Here is a 19067-nt window from a genome sequence, read left to right as displayed (position 1 = left end):
CGCCTCGTGCGTCACTCGCGCGCGCCGGAAGGCAATTCGCTCGCGACGCTCGGATAGAGGAAAATGGCGGCGGCGAAGAAAAGCGTCCTCTCTTCTTTGGCCGTTTATGCTGAGGATTCCGAGCCCGAATCCGATAGTGAGGCCGGTGGAGCGGCCAGCGAGCGAGGAGCAGGGACGACAGGTGAGGCCTTGGTGGGACTATGGCGGGGAGGGGAGGGAATTAAGGAATGAAGGGTGTTCGGGGATGTCTTTTTTTACGCCGGGGCCTCCACGGAAAGCTGGAGGGGTCTGTGGCGGAAGGATATTCCCCGCCCCGCCGCTGTTCGGTAAAAGGGGGAAATAATCACGCTTCTCTGGGATGATGGAAGACGACGTGGCGTTTCGCCAAGCAGCATCTTCTGCCTAGCGTTACTTTGTGTTTAGGGCGTATAGTGAGGCTACGAATTCACCTAGAATTTGCGTGCCGGATTTACGTATAAGCTAAGCAAGCTATAGCTTAGGGCCCCACTCTCTTGGGGGCCCCTAAAAAAATTAAAGGGATGTACATTTCCAAAATATAAGATAAAAAACAAACAAAATAAAACCTACATGCAGCAACAGTGTTTTGTGTTGTGTAGGCTCCTATTTGTTATGTGCAAATGGCTTTAGATACCTATTGGGTCCATAAATTGTAATATAGCATATATTCAACAGACAAAAAAGTGACAATTTGTTGTTGACACAGGACAGCTGGACATTTAAAGAATCCCATTACCTCCAGTAGCTTAGGGCCTCATCAGACCTAAATCCTGCCCTGACCTAAATTATTGTTATTTGCTGCTGTATTGTGGCTGGCAGTGGATCCCAAAAGCCTGGGCCGTTGGCTCTTCCCCAGCATTAGTGCCCGATATCCTTTTAAACGGAGATGCCTGGTATTAGACATTCTACTTATAAAGCATATGTTGTGCCACTGATTTACTTCCCCATCCCCAAGCCTACCGAGGACCTTCGTGTCCCGTCCCCCCAATGTCTGCCTTCCAGCCTGTTTTCTTTCTCAGAGGTGTATTTCAGATGCCTGTAATTCAAAACTATCTTCTGATGTGCAGCCACACCGGAACCTTTATATGTAAAATGTGCTGTTAGCTTCTTAACAACAACAACTGTAATATGCAGCTGCAGTGTTTGATTTTATGCAAGCTGTGAATTGTGTGCCCAAATTTGTAATTATCAGGGCCATCACACAATGTCTCAAATATAGAATAAATGTTCATAAATGCACAAGGTAACCACATATATAAACCACATATCTAAAATAGTACAGGACAACAATCCTGAAGCCATTTTGACCCTTCCAAAAGTGCCTCAAATATTTCTCTGCAGTTGGAGGAAGTTTTCCAATTGTCTTTTCACCTCCAAATCCAGTTAATAAAACAAATCCTGTAATATAGGTGCTTACATCTCCCAGCAAATTCAGTCTGGCAAGAATCTGTTAAGGTGAGCAGACTATCAATAAGTGTAAATTAGTAAAGATATTTGGGGACTATAGTATTTACCAACTCAAAAGGAATGACCTGGCTACCCAGGCAATGCAATCAGAAAGATGTTATCAGGTACCTTGGTAGACAGTAGAGAAGTTGTACTCAGATTTCTGCTGGAGACTGCCTCCTTCTGTGATGTATGTATGATGTTTTTGAGATGGTCTTGGGCTAAGGGGTGTGCAGTTTCAAAGTCTTTATAGGGGCTTGCACACCTTTGTTCTGGGTCTCACCTCCATGGGGGGGGGGGACTCTGTTGCAACAGATAATGAAATATATTCTTTGCTTTCACTGGATCCTTGCCTCCATATATTCATCTCTGACCGATCATGGACTTAGGGGACTCAGTCCCTTGGGGAGTTGGGCAGCAAAAGCCAACCCCCCTATTTTTCTATAAAAACACATGCTACTGTTAAATCAGTATCAATCTCTTGCATATGTTTCCACTGGAATACCAAATGATCACTAGCTTGATTTTTTATTTTTTCCCTTGTTTTGGATGAGGTAGAAGAAAAAGGAGGTCTGGTGTCAGAAGGCTACGGAGAGGATGACTTCAGTAAAATGGAGGGAGAGGAGGATGGTTATGATGATGATGAAGATGAAAATAGTAGACAATCGGTAGGTATATAATTATATTAATGCTGAGTCTATACAAACTTTTGTACAGTGGTGCCTCGCAAGACGAAATTAATTCGTTCCGCGAGTTTTTTCGTCTTGCGAAGCACGGTGTCGGAAAAGTTCTGGAAAAGCTTCAAAAATACCAAAGTCTTCAAAAACCTCAAAAAAGGCTACCACACCGCATGCTATGAGTTGCTCCTCGAAGTCAAGTCGCAACTGTATTAACGGTTTTAAGAAAAAGGAAACAAACTTGCAAGACGTTTCCGTCTTGCGAAGCAAGCCCATAGGGAAAATCGTCTTGCGAAGCAACTAAAAAACCCAAAACCCTTTCATTTTGCGAGTTTTCCGTCTTGTAAGGCATTCGTCTTGCGAGGTACCACTGTACCTTCCACTTTGTAATAGATTTGCCGGGCTCCTCACTTCTTATTTCTTTCTCTTATTGCTATGTATGTGCTTATAGAGTTATAGCTTAAAATGTCAGAGAGGTAAACACATCTGGAAGTATGACTTTTCATAGAACTGTAGAGTTGGAAAGGACAATTGGGGTAGTGTTGTCCAACTCCCTGCAAGGCAGGAATCCTTTACCCAAAGTGGTGTTTGAACCCACAACCCTGAGATTAAGAGTCTCCTTCTCTACCAGCAAGCCATCCCTTCAGTCTTCTAGTGGGCTCTTTGGCATCCACTTGTTACAGTAACATTCTCTATGGCTCCTATTTAAGTTGTCAGTTAGTTTACTAAGTGGTCTGTACCCTAGTTAAGTTGTAAAAGAAACTTAGTTGTATTTCCTCCCCTCCAATTTTAAGGAACAACATTATTTCAAATAAGCTGTTAAAATGTATGACGAAAGATGTCTGAGAAGGGTCTGTGGTGGACCTGTAGTCTATGATATGCTGGAAAGGGTGTTCCTTTACACCATATCTTTTATTATGGTAGTAAATTCCACCTCCTGCACTGTGTGAGAAATGTCTAGTACACAAGAAGATGAAGTGGGGCAGGAGGGAATCTACAATACAGTTTATATTAAAATAGTTGCTTGATGATGTTGGCAATATTAGCATGACAGACATTTGAAATGCCTTGTCATATACCTGGTTTGTGTGTGTCGGGTTGTAACTGTATAAATTTCATTCTCTGTAACCTGTCAGAGGGAGAGGACAATTTGCTCCAGTTGTTTTGCAGTAACAATTTCTTGCTGGGTTAAGATTGGTCTCCCAATTTTTTAGCATTGTGCTTATCATTATCTGTAAAATTGCTAGAGCAGACACTCAGATGGCATTTTGTAAGAGGTTACTGTGATGAACATTTCACAGCCTTTTCCAACAGAAGTCATGTGCATTTCTGTTTGTTTTTACTAGTTTGCAAGAAGCAAAGTACTATAGTATATGTGGCTTCCTGTCTGCATACGTGTTCCTTTTGTCCGATGACAACTTTGCATATGTATATTGTTCAGAAATAAAAATTAACAACATCCTTAGAACCAAACACATTAAAAAGTAAATATCTTGAGGACAGTTTTTCAGACTATGATCTAATTCCCTATTTTTCTGTATGGTATTCGCTTTAGCTTGAATAACAGTGCCTATAATTGGTATTATTTTACCTGAGAACAAAGCATGTTTGTATTGAGTAGAATTATTATTTAATGTTCTACACAATACAGTAGCTAAGCTTTTGTTCTTGTTAAAACTTAAGCAATCCTTTTTCCTGGGAATGGGATGAGGGAGAACTACCTTTTTATAGTCATGGTTGATTTTTGTTTTGGTGTCTGTGAAATGGCAATTGTTCAGTATACAAGTCTCATAGAGAGCCTGCTAGGTCTACATCAATTGTAAAAAGATGCACAAAATGAGTGTGGTAATAATTTTGGTCTCTGCTGCTGAAAGAGAATGGAAACTTTGGGACTTCATTGAATTGTTCTTTAGCAATTATCAGAACCAACAGATTGGTAATGTAACTTTAAGGCAATACTGGTATGCTGATCTTCTTAAATACTGTCTTCCCCATTCCCACATTGATTTCTTCTTCACCAACAATTTGGGTTGTCCTCTTCAGAGGTGTGGATTTTGTTGGCTTAAGAGCATAAGAAGAGCCTGCTGGAATGGGCCAAAGGACCATCTTGTCCAACACAGTGGTCAACTAGATGCCTATAGGAAGCCCACCATCAGAACCTGAGTGCAACAGCACTCTCCTAACCTGAGATTCCTCTGAACTGGTATTCAGAGGCCTAGTGCATCTGACACTGGAGGTAGAACATAGCCTTATCCTCCATTAATTTGTCTAATTTTCTAAAGCCATCCAAACTGGTAGCTATCACTGGGGATGTGGGAGCGAGTTCCATTGTTTAGGTATGCACTGTGTGAAAAAGTATTGTCCTGACTCTTCTAAAATTCAGCTTCATCCACAAGTTCTAGTGTCATAAGAGAGGGCAAAAAATCTTCTCTGTATCTATCTCTATCTATCCATACTATGCATCATTTTATCAACTTCTTTTTCACCTTTTCTCTAGACTAAAAAGTCCCATATGTTGTAACCTTTCCTCCATCCCCTTGGTGATGTTCCCGCCCCACCCCCCTTCTTTACTTTTCTAATATCTTTTTTGAGATAACACAACCAGAACAGTACACTGGTTTCTCAGCGTGGTTGCACCATATAATGAATGGCATTTTGATATCGGCAGTTCCGTGTTCAGTCCCTTTACTGATGATTCCTAACATAGTATTCATCATCTTCTCAGCTGTCACACACTGGATTGATGTTTTCACCAAGCTATCCACTGCAGCCCCAATGTCTTGTTCTTGGTCAGTCACTGCCAGTTCAGACTCAGTGAGCATACACTGTGTTTTGGAGGTCACAAAATCAGAGAGGTGTTAATAATTGCTAGCGTGTTTAGATCTCATGTTTGTTCGCTCTTTATGAACTGTCTTGGTATAAAAGAGTGGCAGTGAATAATTTCCGCTTGACACAAATTTCTTTTCCTATCTGTGCTGGCTTTTTTGTTGTCTGTTTTTCGACAAATCAAATGTTATATGGGCATTTGGAATCTATACCGACACCTGTTCGATTAGATGTAGAGATGTCTTGTTAATGTCATATTTTATCTGAATTGATGTTTTATCAGAGGGAGGGAAAAGTATTGCAAGAACAGCTCAGCTGAATGCAAAGGTGAAGCTGGGCTATTTAATGCAAGTCCCTTGCTACACGTGCAAGAACTTGCTGAGCCCACTCTTTAAAGCTTAATCCTGTAAATTCTTTGTTTTATAGGAAGATGACGATTCAGAGACTGAAAAACCTGAGGCTGATGACCTAAAGGTATTTGGAAGAGTGTTATGATGGGAATACAGTGTACATAGCATGATTAGTTCATCATTTGCCTCTCATATTGTTGACAAGCTGGTGCAAAATCTTGTTGTGGGGTCTGTGGGAAGGAACTCTTGAAACACTTAGAAATAGCCCAGATTTTGAAAGGCTACTAAAATGGCTTTCCAGAACAAATTAGGTAACTCACTACATTAAGAAATATTTTGCATGGGTTCTGATGGCTATTGGCTGAAAACCTAGTCCATTCAACGAACATATTGTGAATGATCAGATTGCTTCTTGCCATGTGCAAGCGTATTTTTCTAAGAGTACATGTGTACTTATTTGAAATCTATACAGTGTTTAATACTGCCTTATGTTTAATAAATACTGGAGTATGTGGTGAGCCATGCTGCCCAGAAAGTTCTCGTGTTGCCACCCTCCAGACCTAATGTGGAGGAACCACATGAAGATGAATGCAGATTCCGGGATGGTTTATATGGGGGAGAGGTGGTCCTTCAGGTATTGCAGTCCTGAGCTGTTTAAGACTTTATAGGTCAAAACCAGATTGGGCCCAAAAAATAATCGGCAGCCAGTGCAGTTGGGCCAGGATTGGTGTAATATGCTCAAACTGTCTCGCCCCAGTGCACGACACTGGGGATTTGGTCATAGCAACTGATTTTTGGCACGGGGGTGGGGAGTTGTTGTAAATAATTAAGTGCTGCAGAGTAGACTAAGAGGGTGCCACTGACATGTGTTCCCCCCTTCCTCCTCTCTCCTGTATGAATTTGCTTATCTTTTCCAATTTTGCTCCAAGTGTAGCACTGCAGTATGTAGATGCCAAGCAAAGTTTTGCAGACCCTGATTTGCAGACCCTGATACAAGCCTGCTGGTTTGTACTAACCTTGGTGAAAATGTTAGAGCAAACCAAGGAAAGGAAAAGCAGGAGCAGTTTCACAGTATGCTTCCTGTCTTCTGACCATCATTTAGCAGTGTCTGTGCTGTGTCAGTGTGATCAGCAGCTATCATTGTATGTTGAATTGTGCTGTGGCCAGAATCTTGGGCATTCCTTGCATTGACATGCTAAACTTTATGCTGACTAGGTAAACTATACTGATGGTACACTAATGTAATCTTTTCCACATAAACTCTTAAGTTTATTTTGTGATTTATTTTTTTATATAAAGCTGCTCATTTACATAATAGTCTAGCATGGTGTTGTCTGCTCTGTCAGTAGTTCTCCAGAGCCTTGGGCAAGCTTCTTTCCAGCTATCCACTAATTTAAGTAGGGTTTTTCATTTTTTCTGGAGGGCCAGGAATGGAACCTGGGACCTTTTGCATGACAAAGCATGTGCTGCACTACATGTGCCATATAGATACTACATTGAATGTATGGAAGCATCCAAGTTATGCCATACTAGCAGTGTTAGAAACTCAGATATATAAGCTGGGCGCCAAATGGCTCTTTAAACCAGGGTTACAGTCATCAAAAGGGAATGCCTAGTTGCCATTTGAGGGCCTGATGGCTCAAAAGTCTCTCCCCCCCCCCACAATTTTTTGGTCCCTGAAATTCATTCTGATTGTGCAGATCAAATATAACGAATATAATTATGCAGGATGTGTTGCTAGTGTGTGAAAGCAATCAAGACCCAAGGATCCCCAGGGATGCACCTGCAGGTGGTGATTTCAGATGCCATCCTGGCACCCAGGAATCTTCACTTGGTCGCAAGTGGCCGATAGCCAAGGGCAAAATGTGCCGAGCAAATATTAAATGCTGTGTACCACATTCCAAAACTACTTCATATGTACAAACAGGCCGTTTAAATGGTCTTGTTTGGCCTCCTACATTCTGTGTAATGTGGTGGTGCAATACTGTTTTTCTCTTCCTGTCATAGCCCCTCACTGAATCAAATGCCACTTTTTATACTTTGTGGATGTGGAGCGCTGTGTGTGGCCTTTGAGTTCCTTCTTGTCCTGTAGTTACATCATAACACTTTCTGGGCTGGTTACCTGATTATCTGTTATGCAGTACAACTTAAATCTCTTAACAGGGTGGAGAGCCCTTCCTTATATTCAGAATCACGCTGTCTGTTCAGTAGTACACCAGAAGGTGTCACTGTTCTTCCAGGTGGGTTTTTCAAAGTTAAGCTATTATAGGTTGTATTAAGCTGCTGTGTGTTCATAAAAGGCTACCACAGTATTCTTTCATTTTTGGGACTTGTGCTGCTCTTGTCGATGTTGCTATAGATAATATAGTTGAAACTTGACAGAAGACTTTACAGCCACATTGCATATGTGAACAGTATGTTCCAGTAAGCTTTTCAAGTTCAGACATTGATGTCAAACAGTGATTTCCTCTTAAGCCCCAGGGCAAGGCTAGTTAAAGTAGGCCAGAGTCTTTTTAAAAAAGAGGCTCTGGATAGAGCAGAAAGATGTCACAATTCCTTTGACAATATTACCTTGATACAGTAAAAAAATGCAGCAGTAATAAACTACAATTGCTGTATAACATCCATTATGTCAATCTGGGGGTGTTAAAGAACCATCTTCTCCCTAGATATTACAAACTGCTTTATTAGTGGCATAGACCATATTTTTCCGTGTACTAGGCTTCCCCCCTAAAAAATAATGTCAAAAATTAGGGGGCATCTTATACACGGATAGTGCCAATGGTGGATTTTCTTAAATCTGAGTCCCCAAAAATAGGGGGCGTCTTATACATGGGGGTGTCTTATACACGAAAAACGATGGTAATTCCATATTGGCTAAATCTGTCCAGATAAGGGTAGTAAGTGTTGGGTGTATGGCCAGTAATGGGGCTGACTTTATTCATGTATGGTGGAAATGCCCAATTATCAATCTTTTCAGGAAGAAAATTGCATATGTAATTTCTCTCATAATGAATAAGAAGAGTCTTGCTGAATCAGGCCTAAGGCCCATCTGGTTTCTAAATGTTCTCACAGTGGCCAAATGCCTATGACAAAATGCTGTGATATGCTCCCTGGTTCCCTTTTCCCTGTGGCCCTTCCTTCCCCAGAATAGCAGTGACAATGACCTGTGGATAAATGCAAACTAGGGTTCAAAGGTCAGGAAGGTGGGTAGCATTAAAAGGCAAGTTCCAGACTTATTTTACCCCTCAAAAAATCCTGCTATGTTTCCTTAGCTCTGGAAATCTTTGTATCAAGGAAGTAAAGTATTTTCCAGGCGCTTGAATAGATGGTGTGCATGCTCCATATAACGATAGAGAGTTTTGATATCTTGGAAAGAAAAGCTGTACTTTGCTACTAGTGTATCCTGGGCTAATTAAGAAACTTGCATACAGTTACTTATTTTGCATACTTCTTTTGGTCATAGAAAGGGGAAATGAGCTTTGCTGAGTTCTGAAGCTCCCCTAGAAGAAACACTTTCCCTCTGGCATTTAAGACTTTCCTCATAATTTCAAGTTTGCTTTTACAGCCATAAAGACTATATACTTTTTCATGAATGTTTGCTTGACCCTCAGTAAGTATTATCATTTATTTAAAGTATTAAATGAATTGTGCCAATGCAACACTTCCCTGGGTGTAATCCAGTTGTTGCTTTGTGAAAGGGGTTTTAATCCAGCTGAGGCTTCAACTAGTGGAAGAGAAAAGGAGTTGATTTTTTTACTGTTCATCCTGCAACTCTCTGTGCTACCTTCCATTCTGTTCTGGAGGGTCTACCACCCGGAGCTGATTTTCAGTGGGTCCTTGGAAGTGGAATCTTCATGAGTATAAGGACAGCAATTTGTTTCCACCTCTCCTTTTTAAATAAATTGTCCCAGTTAGACTTCTAAAAGAATTCCAGTCACTGAATGCATTGAATAAAAAAATCTAAAAAGGTAATAGCAGAATATGCACCTTAAAGTGTATGTCTTGCAGAGGACTCTCCTCAGGGATTCTGTTTCTAAGTTTGAATATAGGTAAACTACAAGAGGTAACAAGTGAGACCATTCCTTCTGCTTAAGTCATCCAGGTAATGTTCACAGAGGAATAATTAACTTTGCCCATGATTACTAATCTGACTTATGCTGATATGAGCAAGTTAATACACAGTGCCCTGCCCTTTTCAAGTGAGCCTTTGACACTTGCTTGTGTGCTTTAAAACACTTAAACTCCTTTGAGGAGCTCCTTCTCTTTATGCCCCTTTCCAGATTTGGTTAGAATGCTGCCATGTTAGAGTTCTAAATTTAAACAGTGTTGCATTTGCAACACCAGAATACTTTTTCCTGAACATTACTTCCAGTGATACTCTAAGAAGCCATGCTGACTTCTCACTGTAACTTTGATATTTGGCTTTAGCTCTGGTGGGAGTTCAGTGTAAGATGTGAAAGATCAGGTTGTTACCATACCCTCTCTCCTCTTCACCCCCATTCCCAATGGCATGCTGCTTTTGTATAGTACAGTCATGATCTTTGACAAAAAGGCAAGAGGTTTGAACTGTCTCTTGCCCTTTGGAAAGAGCGAAGATTCTCTAGAATCCTTTATTCTGTTGTCGGATCCTGTGCCAAGGACTAAAGTCTGCAAATAATGTATCATAAATTGCCACCCCTGGTCTTTAACAGGAAGAGGTATTCAGATCGTTACTTAAAATGCCAAGAGGAATGAGGGGCACAGTGTGAGTCATGCACTGTCTATTGTGAGTCAAGGTTAGAAAACCACTGATAGGCTATAGGGATCACCAACTGCCAGTCTCTGAGTCAAATTATCCTACCAGCTACCAATCCAGATGCAAGAGGGGTATAGGTGGAAATAGGAGATGTACTAGTAGAACTTTCTAGCAGGTCATTTGTGGGAGTAGGGTTACCACCTTGGCACAAGCATTTGCTTCTCAGAGTAACCCTCTTAGCAAAACCTAGTTGGTGTCTGGTCTAGAAAGTAACATATGGTTGTCCCTCATGCATCTAAGCCTAATGTAGTGGGTTTAATGGTTAATCCAAACATGAGCAAAAAAAAGGAAACCCAGAACAAAGTCTCTGTCTCCTTCATTACTTCTTTCTGCCCAGTTAAAAGTGAATGAGGGAATGAAACTTCCTAGGACCTTTGTAGAACAGCTTTGGTTAGCTGTTTGGAAGATGAGACATGTCCATTACGTGTCTGCTTGTTCTTCCCACAGCAGGAGTGCAAGCTGCAACAAACCCCTGACTCCCTCAAGTGTTGAATACCACAGATTGTTGACATGGGTGTGGTGTGACTTTCAAATGGGAGGGAAGGGTATTTTAGATTGTGTTAGCTGCCAGAAGAAAAAAAAACTACCCTTCCCAAATGCCCCTTACTGAGAGACCTGATGACTTGAGCTAGATGGGCACTGCTCTTTCGTTGCTATTTCTTGACTGTTGACATTCTAGCATTTTAAAAAAACCAAAGCCATTTTGTATATTAAGCATGTCAAAACCTATCTTAGGACCCAGGTTAAAAGTGAACACTGCATCTAGTCAGTTTCCGCATCTCACGTCATCAAAAAAGTTACCTCTCTGCAGGAAATGGCTGTTCACAGGGCAAATTGAGACTTGTCAGACCATGAGTGTGTTCATCCACATGCCACTAAGCAAAAGTACCATAGAGGTGAGTGCCTCTTGTGAGAAAAGGTCTTGGGATGAATTCAGTTGCTTTTTTAATCCAAAGAGGCTCTCTAGTGCATGGGTAGGCAAACTAAGGCCTAATCGGCTTTTAAATCCGGCCCGCAGACAGTCTGGGAATCAGCGTGTTTTTACATGAGTAGAATGTGTCCTTTTATTTCAAATGCATCTCTGGGTTATTTGTGGGGTCTGCCTGGTGTTTTTTATGAGAAGAATGTATGCTTTTATTTAAAATACATCTCTGGGTTATTTGTGGGGCATAGGAATTTGTTCATTCCCCCCCCCCAATATAGTCTGGCCCCCCATAAGGTCTGAGGGACAGTAGACTGGCCCCCTGCTGAAAAAGTTTGCTGACCCCCTCTAGTGCTTCCTAAGGAGAGGTGCTTTTCCTTTTCTGTTTAAGCCAGCCACTAGTAGCTGTTCAAATACTGTACATTACTAGTGAGTGGGATTTCTGTTCAAGATATGGAGAGCATGCTGCATGAAGCATTAATAGCAACTAGCTGAAAATTGAGAAACCCTGGGGAACTGTAGTGTTGGCACCCTGCCTGAGCAAGACAGTAAAAACCTACAATTCTTAATTATGAATGTTCCTAAACATACTTAACAAAATTCAATTGTGGCATACCATTTTCTGACTAAAAGCCAGAAAGTATCTCATAGAATCTTAGAGTTGGAAGGGATCTTGAGGATTATGTAGTCCAGCCCCCTGCTATATAGGAATGTGCAGCTGGTCCCTTACAGGGATCAAACTTGCAACCTTGGTATTGTTAGCACCACACTCTAACCAACTGAGGTATCTAAACAGTGGGCCAGCAAATAAACTCTTCCTTAGTCTAGATGTTGAACAAGACAAACAAATCAAGCAGGGTACAGGGAGGGGATGTTGTTGGTAATTGTATAGTAGAAACGTCATATGCAGCTTATTTAGAAAATCTTAGTAAAATGTTCATTGGGGGGACGGAAATGATGAGCCGCAATTTCTGTAGCTGCTTTCAGCTCTGAAGCTCAACAACTTTGGGGTAAACTTAAGTCCTGAAAAAAGCTAGTGGTTGATGGCAGGTGACTGGACCTGACATTCAGTGTTAGGGTATTTAAGGACTCTTGTGTGTTTAAAAACACTTTCATGATTCAGTTGACTTCTGGTTTGCCAAATGTTGTTTGTTTGGGTGCCTGCCGTACTAGTTCAGTGGATTTATACAGTGTTAATATAGCTTAAAGATAAAAGGCAAAATTAAAGACATCTGCTTTCTGTTATGTTAAGATTGAAAAGATTACAATCTGAGGAGTTGACTCTTCATATATTGATGTTCCTTCCTGTTTGCAGCTGGGATAATATTTTTTTTGTTCTCGCCTCCGCAAAATAAATATAGTTGTCATGCAGGAATCTGGAAAAAGGGGTTTATTTACAGAGGTATACATGAATTTCTCCCTTTACCTTTAGCAGAATCCACAATGTAACCTGCTCAGCTTCCTAATATTTCCCCCCAGAAAAAAAAAATAGTTTCTCATCTTAAGTTTGGCATTTGTCCTACGGGCTTGTCACGAAGCTGGCAAACAGGATACATCCATGGGAAGTGTGGTTTGTTTTGGGCCTTCTCCCAGTATTTTTCCTCCCACCCTCATTGTTGGACAGGAAAACTTCCTGCTTTTACTCTCCCACAGCTCCATGCAGACTTAAATTGGCACAATGTATTGAAGTTAATGTATGCCATATAATTTTCAATAGAAGAAAATAGTTTGTCATGCAATTCTCACCTTGCATGTTTGTTTCCTGAATCCTGGTGGATTTCTAGATTGGATTGGGGGTTCTTGCCCTTCCTCTGAAGTAATAATCTGTTATTAAATTGTATATGTGTAAAGCAAATTTTACATATACATTAAAGCCAAGAAGTCTGACAGGTTGAGAACATTAGCTGCTTACAGGCCTTTATATATGTTCCTCATCTTGTATAGATGTTGCCTTTTAACCAATCAAGTTCTGAATATGTAGATTATACTTTTTAACTTTTTAACATTTTTTATTATTGCAAGCATATCTTTTAATAGAAAATTTGCTGGATAGTCTGAAGAACATCTCCTGGTGACTTAGCAAAGAACTGTGTGAATGACAAATATTGCCATTATCATTATCTAGAACTCCTGTCCTGTTTCTCCTGTTCATGTGGGAAAGTGCAGAAAGCTGTACGACTCCCTGTGGGCCACATTTGATAGGTTGGTGAGACCACCCACTTGTCAATCACCTATTGTCATAATTTCAGGTGATAGATATCTGTTCATGTTCTAAAGCAGTTGCTGTAACTACTGATCCTTTGAAGACATGTTTTCAACACCAGTCAGCTAATTGGTGCTTGGAGCTTGCCTTTGAAGGAGTTCACTGTAACAATCAACCAGCTGATTGTTGGTTATAGGGAGCCCTTCTGCAGAGAAAGCTGTTTAAATCCCTAATACTGGAGGATGTGGCTTTGAGTCCAAGCCTCTTCCTTCAGCCATCTCAGCTTCATAAATATAGCTAGCTTAAAAATGAAAAAAACTAAGTGTTTCAGAATTGATAGTATTAATATGTTGGGATAGCTTGAATTAATAGCTTAGTTACAGATTTGGTACTGTCAGGTGCATAATAAATTCCTTTGTCTAGAATTACTGTTATGGACTACCATGCAGATGTTCTGCACACATGCTCTATAACCTGAACTTGCAGGTGATATTTAACTTACTGGGAATCAGTGTATTTAAAAGTTGTGATAGCTCATAATTGCAAAGAGAAACTTAAACTGCCATTCTGTGACAAGCGGCATTTTTCAGTAACTCCAATATCCTAAAGATGAGATAGTCAAGGCTGACTATGAAGAAGGAAATGATCCAGGTTGCACATAACACCAGGTCATGTTTTAGTGCAAGAGCTGGAACGAGTCCAAGCAATGCTGCAGGCTCCCACCCTCCTCTCCTCCTGTATTCCTGCAACATTTGGCTTCACTTTCCATGAATCTTGGCTTGTCCTTGACTACAAAGCAGAGTTGGTGGGTTAAAACAAATCCAGGTTAGTTTTGAAATAAACCAGATTCATAATCCATAGTTTGAAGTTGCCTCTTTGCTTCATATGTTGGGACAAGCCAGGAAGTGAAACAAAACAATATAAGAGGAGAGGCAGGTGGAGGATAGGATTGAGACTTTGGTCATGATCGTGCTAAACCATGATTTAGTGTTAATGTGAACCAGACCATTATTGAGCTGCTTGTGTTTTGGGGAAGGTTTTTTGGTTGCTTTCCAGTAGCAAACATATAGTAGGAGCACACAACTTCAAACTTGATCCGTTTGACCTAAAGCTTGCAATGAGTCACCACTACCACTAGAAATCTTGGGCAGCATGTACAACCTGTACTGTTTCTGGAAGGTCCTGTCATCTAAAGTGCAAAGCAGCTTTTATTGATTGCTCTGGCCTTGCTGTCATGCCATATCAGTTATCAGGTAGGACAGAAGTGCTATGATTGACCTTGGTTTACAAAAGTGCAAAAGGTTGGCTGTTCTTACTGTCTGTTTGGGATATTTTCCTGATGATGCAAGGTAGCCAGCGGCCGAATAACCCAGCCTTTATTTGCAAACTGAATTGATTAGAGTGGTTGACAGCATAGCATGTTTAGAAGAAGTATACGTTTAACTTAACCCGTTCTCCCATCAGACACCCACAACATTCCAGAGCTCAAGGTTACGATAACAAAAGATTGTCTTGTTCTGTACTGCTCCTGAGATCCAAAAATGACTGATGACACCCTAACATTTGCATGACCTTTCATTGTGCTGAGGGTGTTCACATATAGCCGTGGGTTCCATTTGTGTCCCTAGGTTTGTGATACCTCTATCTCAGAGAAATTTGGAAATTTGAAAGTAGTAATTTAAAAACCGTCCTCTTCTGATATTCACTGTAGTCATTTTAATGACATTCTCAGTCCTACTCTGCACTAATACTCTCTCATATTTTGTACATCTGAATAAAACAGTGCTTTCCCTTTTTATATGACAGATCAACTTTTATACCGAAAAATCGGAGCCAAGTCTGGGGAAAGTGCTGTTTAAGTCTTTCACATTATAATATCTGCACCTTGTGAAGTCCATAGAATCATAGAACTGTAGAGTTGCAAAGGGACCACAAGGGTCATCTAGTCCAACCCTCTGCAATGCAGGAATCTTCTGTCCAATGTAGGGCTTGAACCCACAACCCAGAGATTAAGACTCTCATACTCTACCGACAGAGCTATCCCATGATTCATAGGATCATTCATCTCTGCTACTGCCACACACTCAGTATGTACAATAGCATTTATTATTCCATGTATTACATAAATTTTGATAGTCTTATTTGGCCCAGGGATACAGGTTTCATGAGGCTTGAAACCTAGGAGACTTAGCTGCTAGAGCCATGTGTGAAAAAGAAGGAAAAACACTCTTGCCTTGATGAAGGCACAACTTGATTCTGCTGCAAGTGCTTCTGAGTTGGACGATATATTGCAATGGTCTAGATTTGACTGTCCACTCATTTAAGAGGGAAGCAGTGTACAGCTCTGGTCCACACATCTCAGGAAGGCTGTTGTAGAACTGAAAGAGATGCAGGAAGCAGCAACCAAAGTGACTAGGGTCCTGGAACAACTTCTCTGTGAAGAAAAGTTTGGAGCTTTTAAATTCATTGGGCGGTGTGAATAAGGGGGAGCATAATAGAGGTGCTCATTTGCTTAATAGTGGGAGATTCAGGAAGTAACGCTTCACACAGCATATAGCTAAACTATGGCATTTACTTCTGCAAAATTTAGCAATGGCCACCAACTTAGGTGGCATTAAAAATGGATTTGACAGATTCATGGAGCATACGGGTATCTAGCTGCTCGTTTTGATGGTTAAATACTACCTCCAGGACAAGAGACACCATGGCTCTGATTTACTGTGATTTACTTAATGTTCTAAAATGATTCCATGTAGTAATGAGAGGCATGAAAACAGCATTGAGCTAGTTCAGTCATGAAGCACTGGGCACACCTCACTCTGCAGTAAGCAGGATTCATATCCTCTGGGCAAAGTGAGCACTTGATGGTTGATTACTCAGCAGGGCCTGTTTACTTCATTGTGACGAGTGCCTCAGATATACCCCAAGGCTGTGAAGTCTACAGCTGCGCACAAACCATACATTCAAAGCACATGACTTCCCCCAAAGAATCCTGGGAACTGTAGTTTAAGGGTGCTGCAAATTGTAGCCCTGTGAGGGGTGAACTACAGCTTCCAGGATTCTCATAATGTGGCATTCATTGGTGAAAGTCTTCCTTTAAAACAAGGATTTTGAAGACTTTGTAGGCACTTATGAACTATATTTGGTCTACTGGAAAACCATAAACTGGTAACTTTCCAAAATCACACACATAGATATCTATGTATCTGTGTTTTTCTAATATTGAATAGTTCTCTGTTCTGTTTGGACATTTGATACTTTCCTATAGTTTCAGTGCTTCAAATTGAAGCCAAAAGCAAGAGTGCAGGCAGGACACAAGTTTCTATTTTTCCATCAGAAATATTAACTTAAAGTGTATATGTACTAAAAATAGTTCTGTGTGTTAATGAACTAAAATCTTGCCATTAATTAATTAAAACACCTTTATTCATATTGCAGCCCTATTTCAAAGGCAGCCTGGAGATGTCAGATGGCTCTCCGACATGCAGTTGTCCCCCCCAGCTTGATCACCTCTATAAAGTTCAACATCATTATGAATCCACTTCTTCTATCATATATTCATTACCTTTACTTGGATATAAATGTCATGGAGTATAAGGCTTTCTATGCTTACTAGCTACAGTGGTTATGTTTACCTCCACTCTCCTAGGCAGTATGCCTCTGAATGTCAGTTGCCACTCAACAAAAGTGCAGAGAGTGCTGTTGCGCTCAGGTTGTGCTTTTGGACTTCCCACAGGCATCTGGTTGGCTGTTGTGAGAACAGGGATGTTGAACTAGATGCACCACTGGCCTGATCCAGCAAGCTCCTCTTACATTCTGGATTTAAATAAATCTTTTGGCGAAAGCAGTTCTAATTATTCATCAGTTCACTGTGCATAAGTTTCCACATGGCAGACTATTTTGAAGAATGCCTTTGCAGCCTTAGGAAGAAATAGCAGCCCAGTTCACTGCACTTTTGCAAAAAAACAAAAGCTTCTTGTAGCTACATAGTGTTCTTTAGCAAAGGGGCTGTAAAAACCCCTTCACTGTTGCTAGTGATAGGAAAAAAACAAACCACGAACTTGTAATCCCCTAAGGCCGGCCTAGGGACACTATGGGCATTTAGAAATGTGTACATTGCCATCTTGGATTTGGCAGAGCAGATTTCCAAACTAGCTAACTGAACCCTGGCTTCCCAAAAAGCCATTACTTTTGCCCACCTAAAATTGAAAAGGGAACTATAGTAGCACAGTTGCATTGCTAGCCAACAAGCAGGCAGCATTTGTCTACTTGAATGAATAGGATCAGTGTTTAAGGACCTGTGGGCATTCAGGCAGAGTCTTGGCAAATTACGAAAGACTTGCTCGATGAAGAGAGGATGGAGCTCCCAATGTCTGCTTCTTTTTGTCTAAGGTTAATTTAATAGGAACTTGTGCTTCTTGATGCTTGCCCTTTCTCTTTGTTTGCCTTGCATCCCTCATCCTGACACTTCTGGCTTCTCATAATCTGCACTGACTTAATTTCTCAGGAGTATCCTGGGTATAAAACCTTCCCTTTCAAGACCTCCTTGGTCTGCCACTCTATGTAAATGTGAAGGTGCAGTTATTGTGGGTGTCCCTTTGACTCTGTATTAAAGGAGCTAAGTTAATTGGTCTTGAAACCTACCTTTTCCTCTTAGTACACTTCCAGATTCACTGTATTGACTGATTACTGTTTTACCAACAAGAATATGCACATAAAGTTGTATCCAATCAAGTTTTCCCACTGGCAGAGATACCTCTGCGGATGCAACAACACTTCTGTCCTTTCTTTTTGCCCCCACAATCTTATCTAATAATTCTAACACTATTTTGGATAGAAACGGAGGACATCCATTATTTAAATGATGGAAGATTTGGGTGAGGGCAGCCACCTACTTGAGAATATACATTGTATTAACTTCAGCCATGTTTCTGACAATATAGTGACATGAGGGCTCTAACCACAGTTGTCTTGGAGTAAAAATAGTTCTCTGGAATCATAGGTATTGATTACTGTGAGAGGTGCAGTTGCTAGATATTGGGTTGGCACATACATAATAAGCCAGAATACTTTGAAAGTGAAATGAAACATTAGTGAAGGTGCTTCTTCCGTCCCTCAAGAGAGTAGAGGGGGAGCATGCAGGTCCCAGGCAGGCTGTCTCTGGCTCACGGACATCGCATTAAAACACAGTTTTACAGAGTGTGTGTGTGAACCAGCCCAATGTGCCTTGTTATGTGACCCAGTTTGAAATTGAGTTATAGCATATTTGCAATTCAGTTGAAATATATAGTGGTCTTCTCAAAGTTTTTCAGTTGTGTCTTTGTGACACATGCATACTATAAAAGTCTTCGTATAATGTTAGTATTTAAAGCATGTTCACAGCACTGGTGGGGCGCTTGTAACTTTTGAAATGTGGCTGGACTCTAATTCCCATCAGTCCCAGTCAAAATGGTCAGTGGTCAGGGATGATGGGAGAACTTAGTAAATCAGTAACATCTGAAGAGCCACTGGTTCCCCATCTGTAATTCGTAGGGTAGGATTGGCTAGTGCACACCTGTTTTAAAGGGCTTATTGTACTTACAACTTTTGCTTTTCTCTTGTTTAGGACTTTTCAGAACTGGAGAAGAGAGATCCCCAAGAACTAGTTGGTGAGTATGAACAAGCTCTAGCATGCCTGTTCTCGTCTATGTTTCCTTGCCCTTCCTGCTCTTCTTGGTTGGCATATGATACAGTATTGGGGATATGCTGGGTTTTTGGGAGGTTGCCAGAGGTTACCATTTTGAGAAGAGCAGAAACATTTATGGAAAACTTCCATTGCAGTCATTGT

The 19067-nt window shown here is 40.9% G+C and overlaps 1 protein-coding gene across 2 annotated transcripts in view; it reads left to right on the top strand.

Annotated features, from left to right (window-relative positions):
- Window positions 1-16: 16 nt before the first annotated feature.
- The window catches only part of SAP30BP (SAP30 binding protein), a 31504-nt gene continuing 12453 nt past the window's right edge, over window positions 17-19067 (top strand). Inside the window, exons 1-4 of one of the 2 annotated variants that reach the window (XM_081185119.1) lie at window positions 19-181; window positions 2023-2132; window positions 5394-5441; window positions 18846-18888. In XM_081185119.1, the coding sequence (XP_081041245.1) occupies window positions 64-181; window positions 2023-2132; window positions 5394-5441; window positions 18846-18888 (319 nt within the window). In that variant the 5' untranslated portion in view covers window positions 19-63. Of the gene's footprint in view, window positions 182-2022; window positions 2133-5393; window positions 5442-18845; window positions 18889-19067 lie in introns of both variants that reach the window. The other variant, XM_081185120.1, reaches the window with a different exon arrangement.

The sequence above is a fragment of the Podarcis bocagei genome (genome assembly GCF_964188305.1).
Source record: "Podarcis bocagei genome assembly, chromosome: 2".
Lineage (NCBI taxonomy): Eukaryota > Metazoa > Chordata > Lepidosauria > Squamata > Lacertidae > Podarcis > Podarcis bocagei.
Note: the sequence above shows the minus strand (reverse complement) of the source record. Positions and strands in the feature narration are given on the sequence as shown.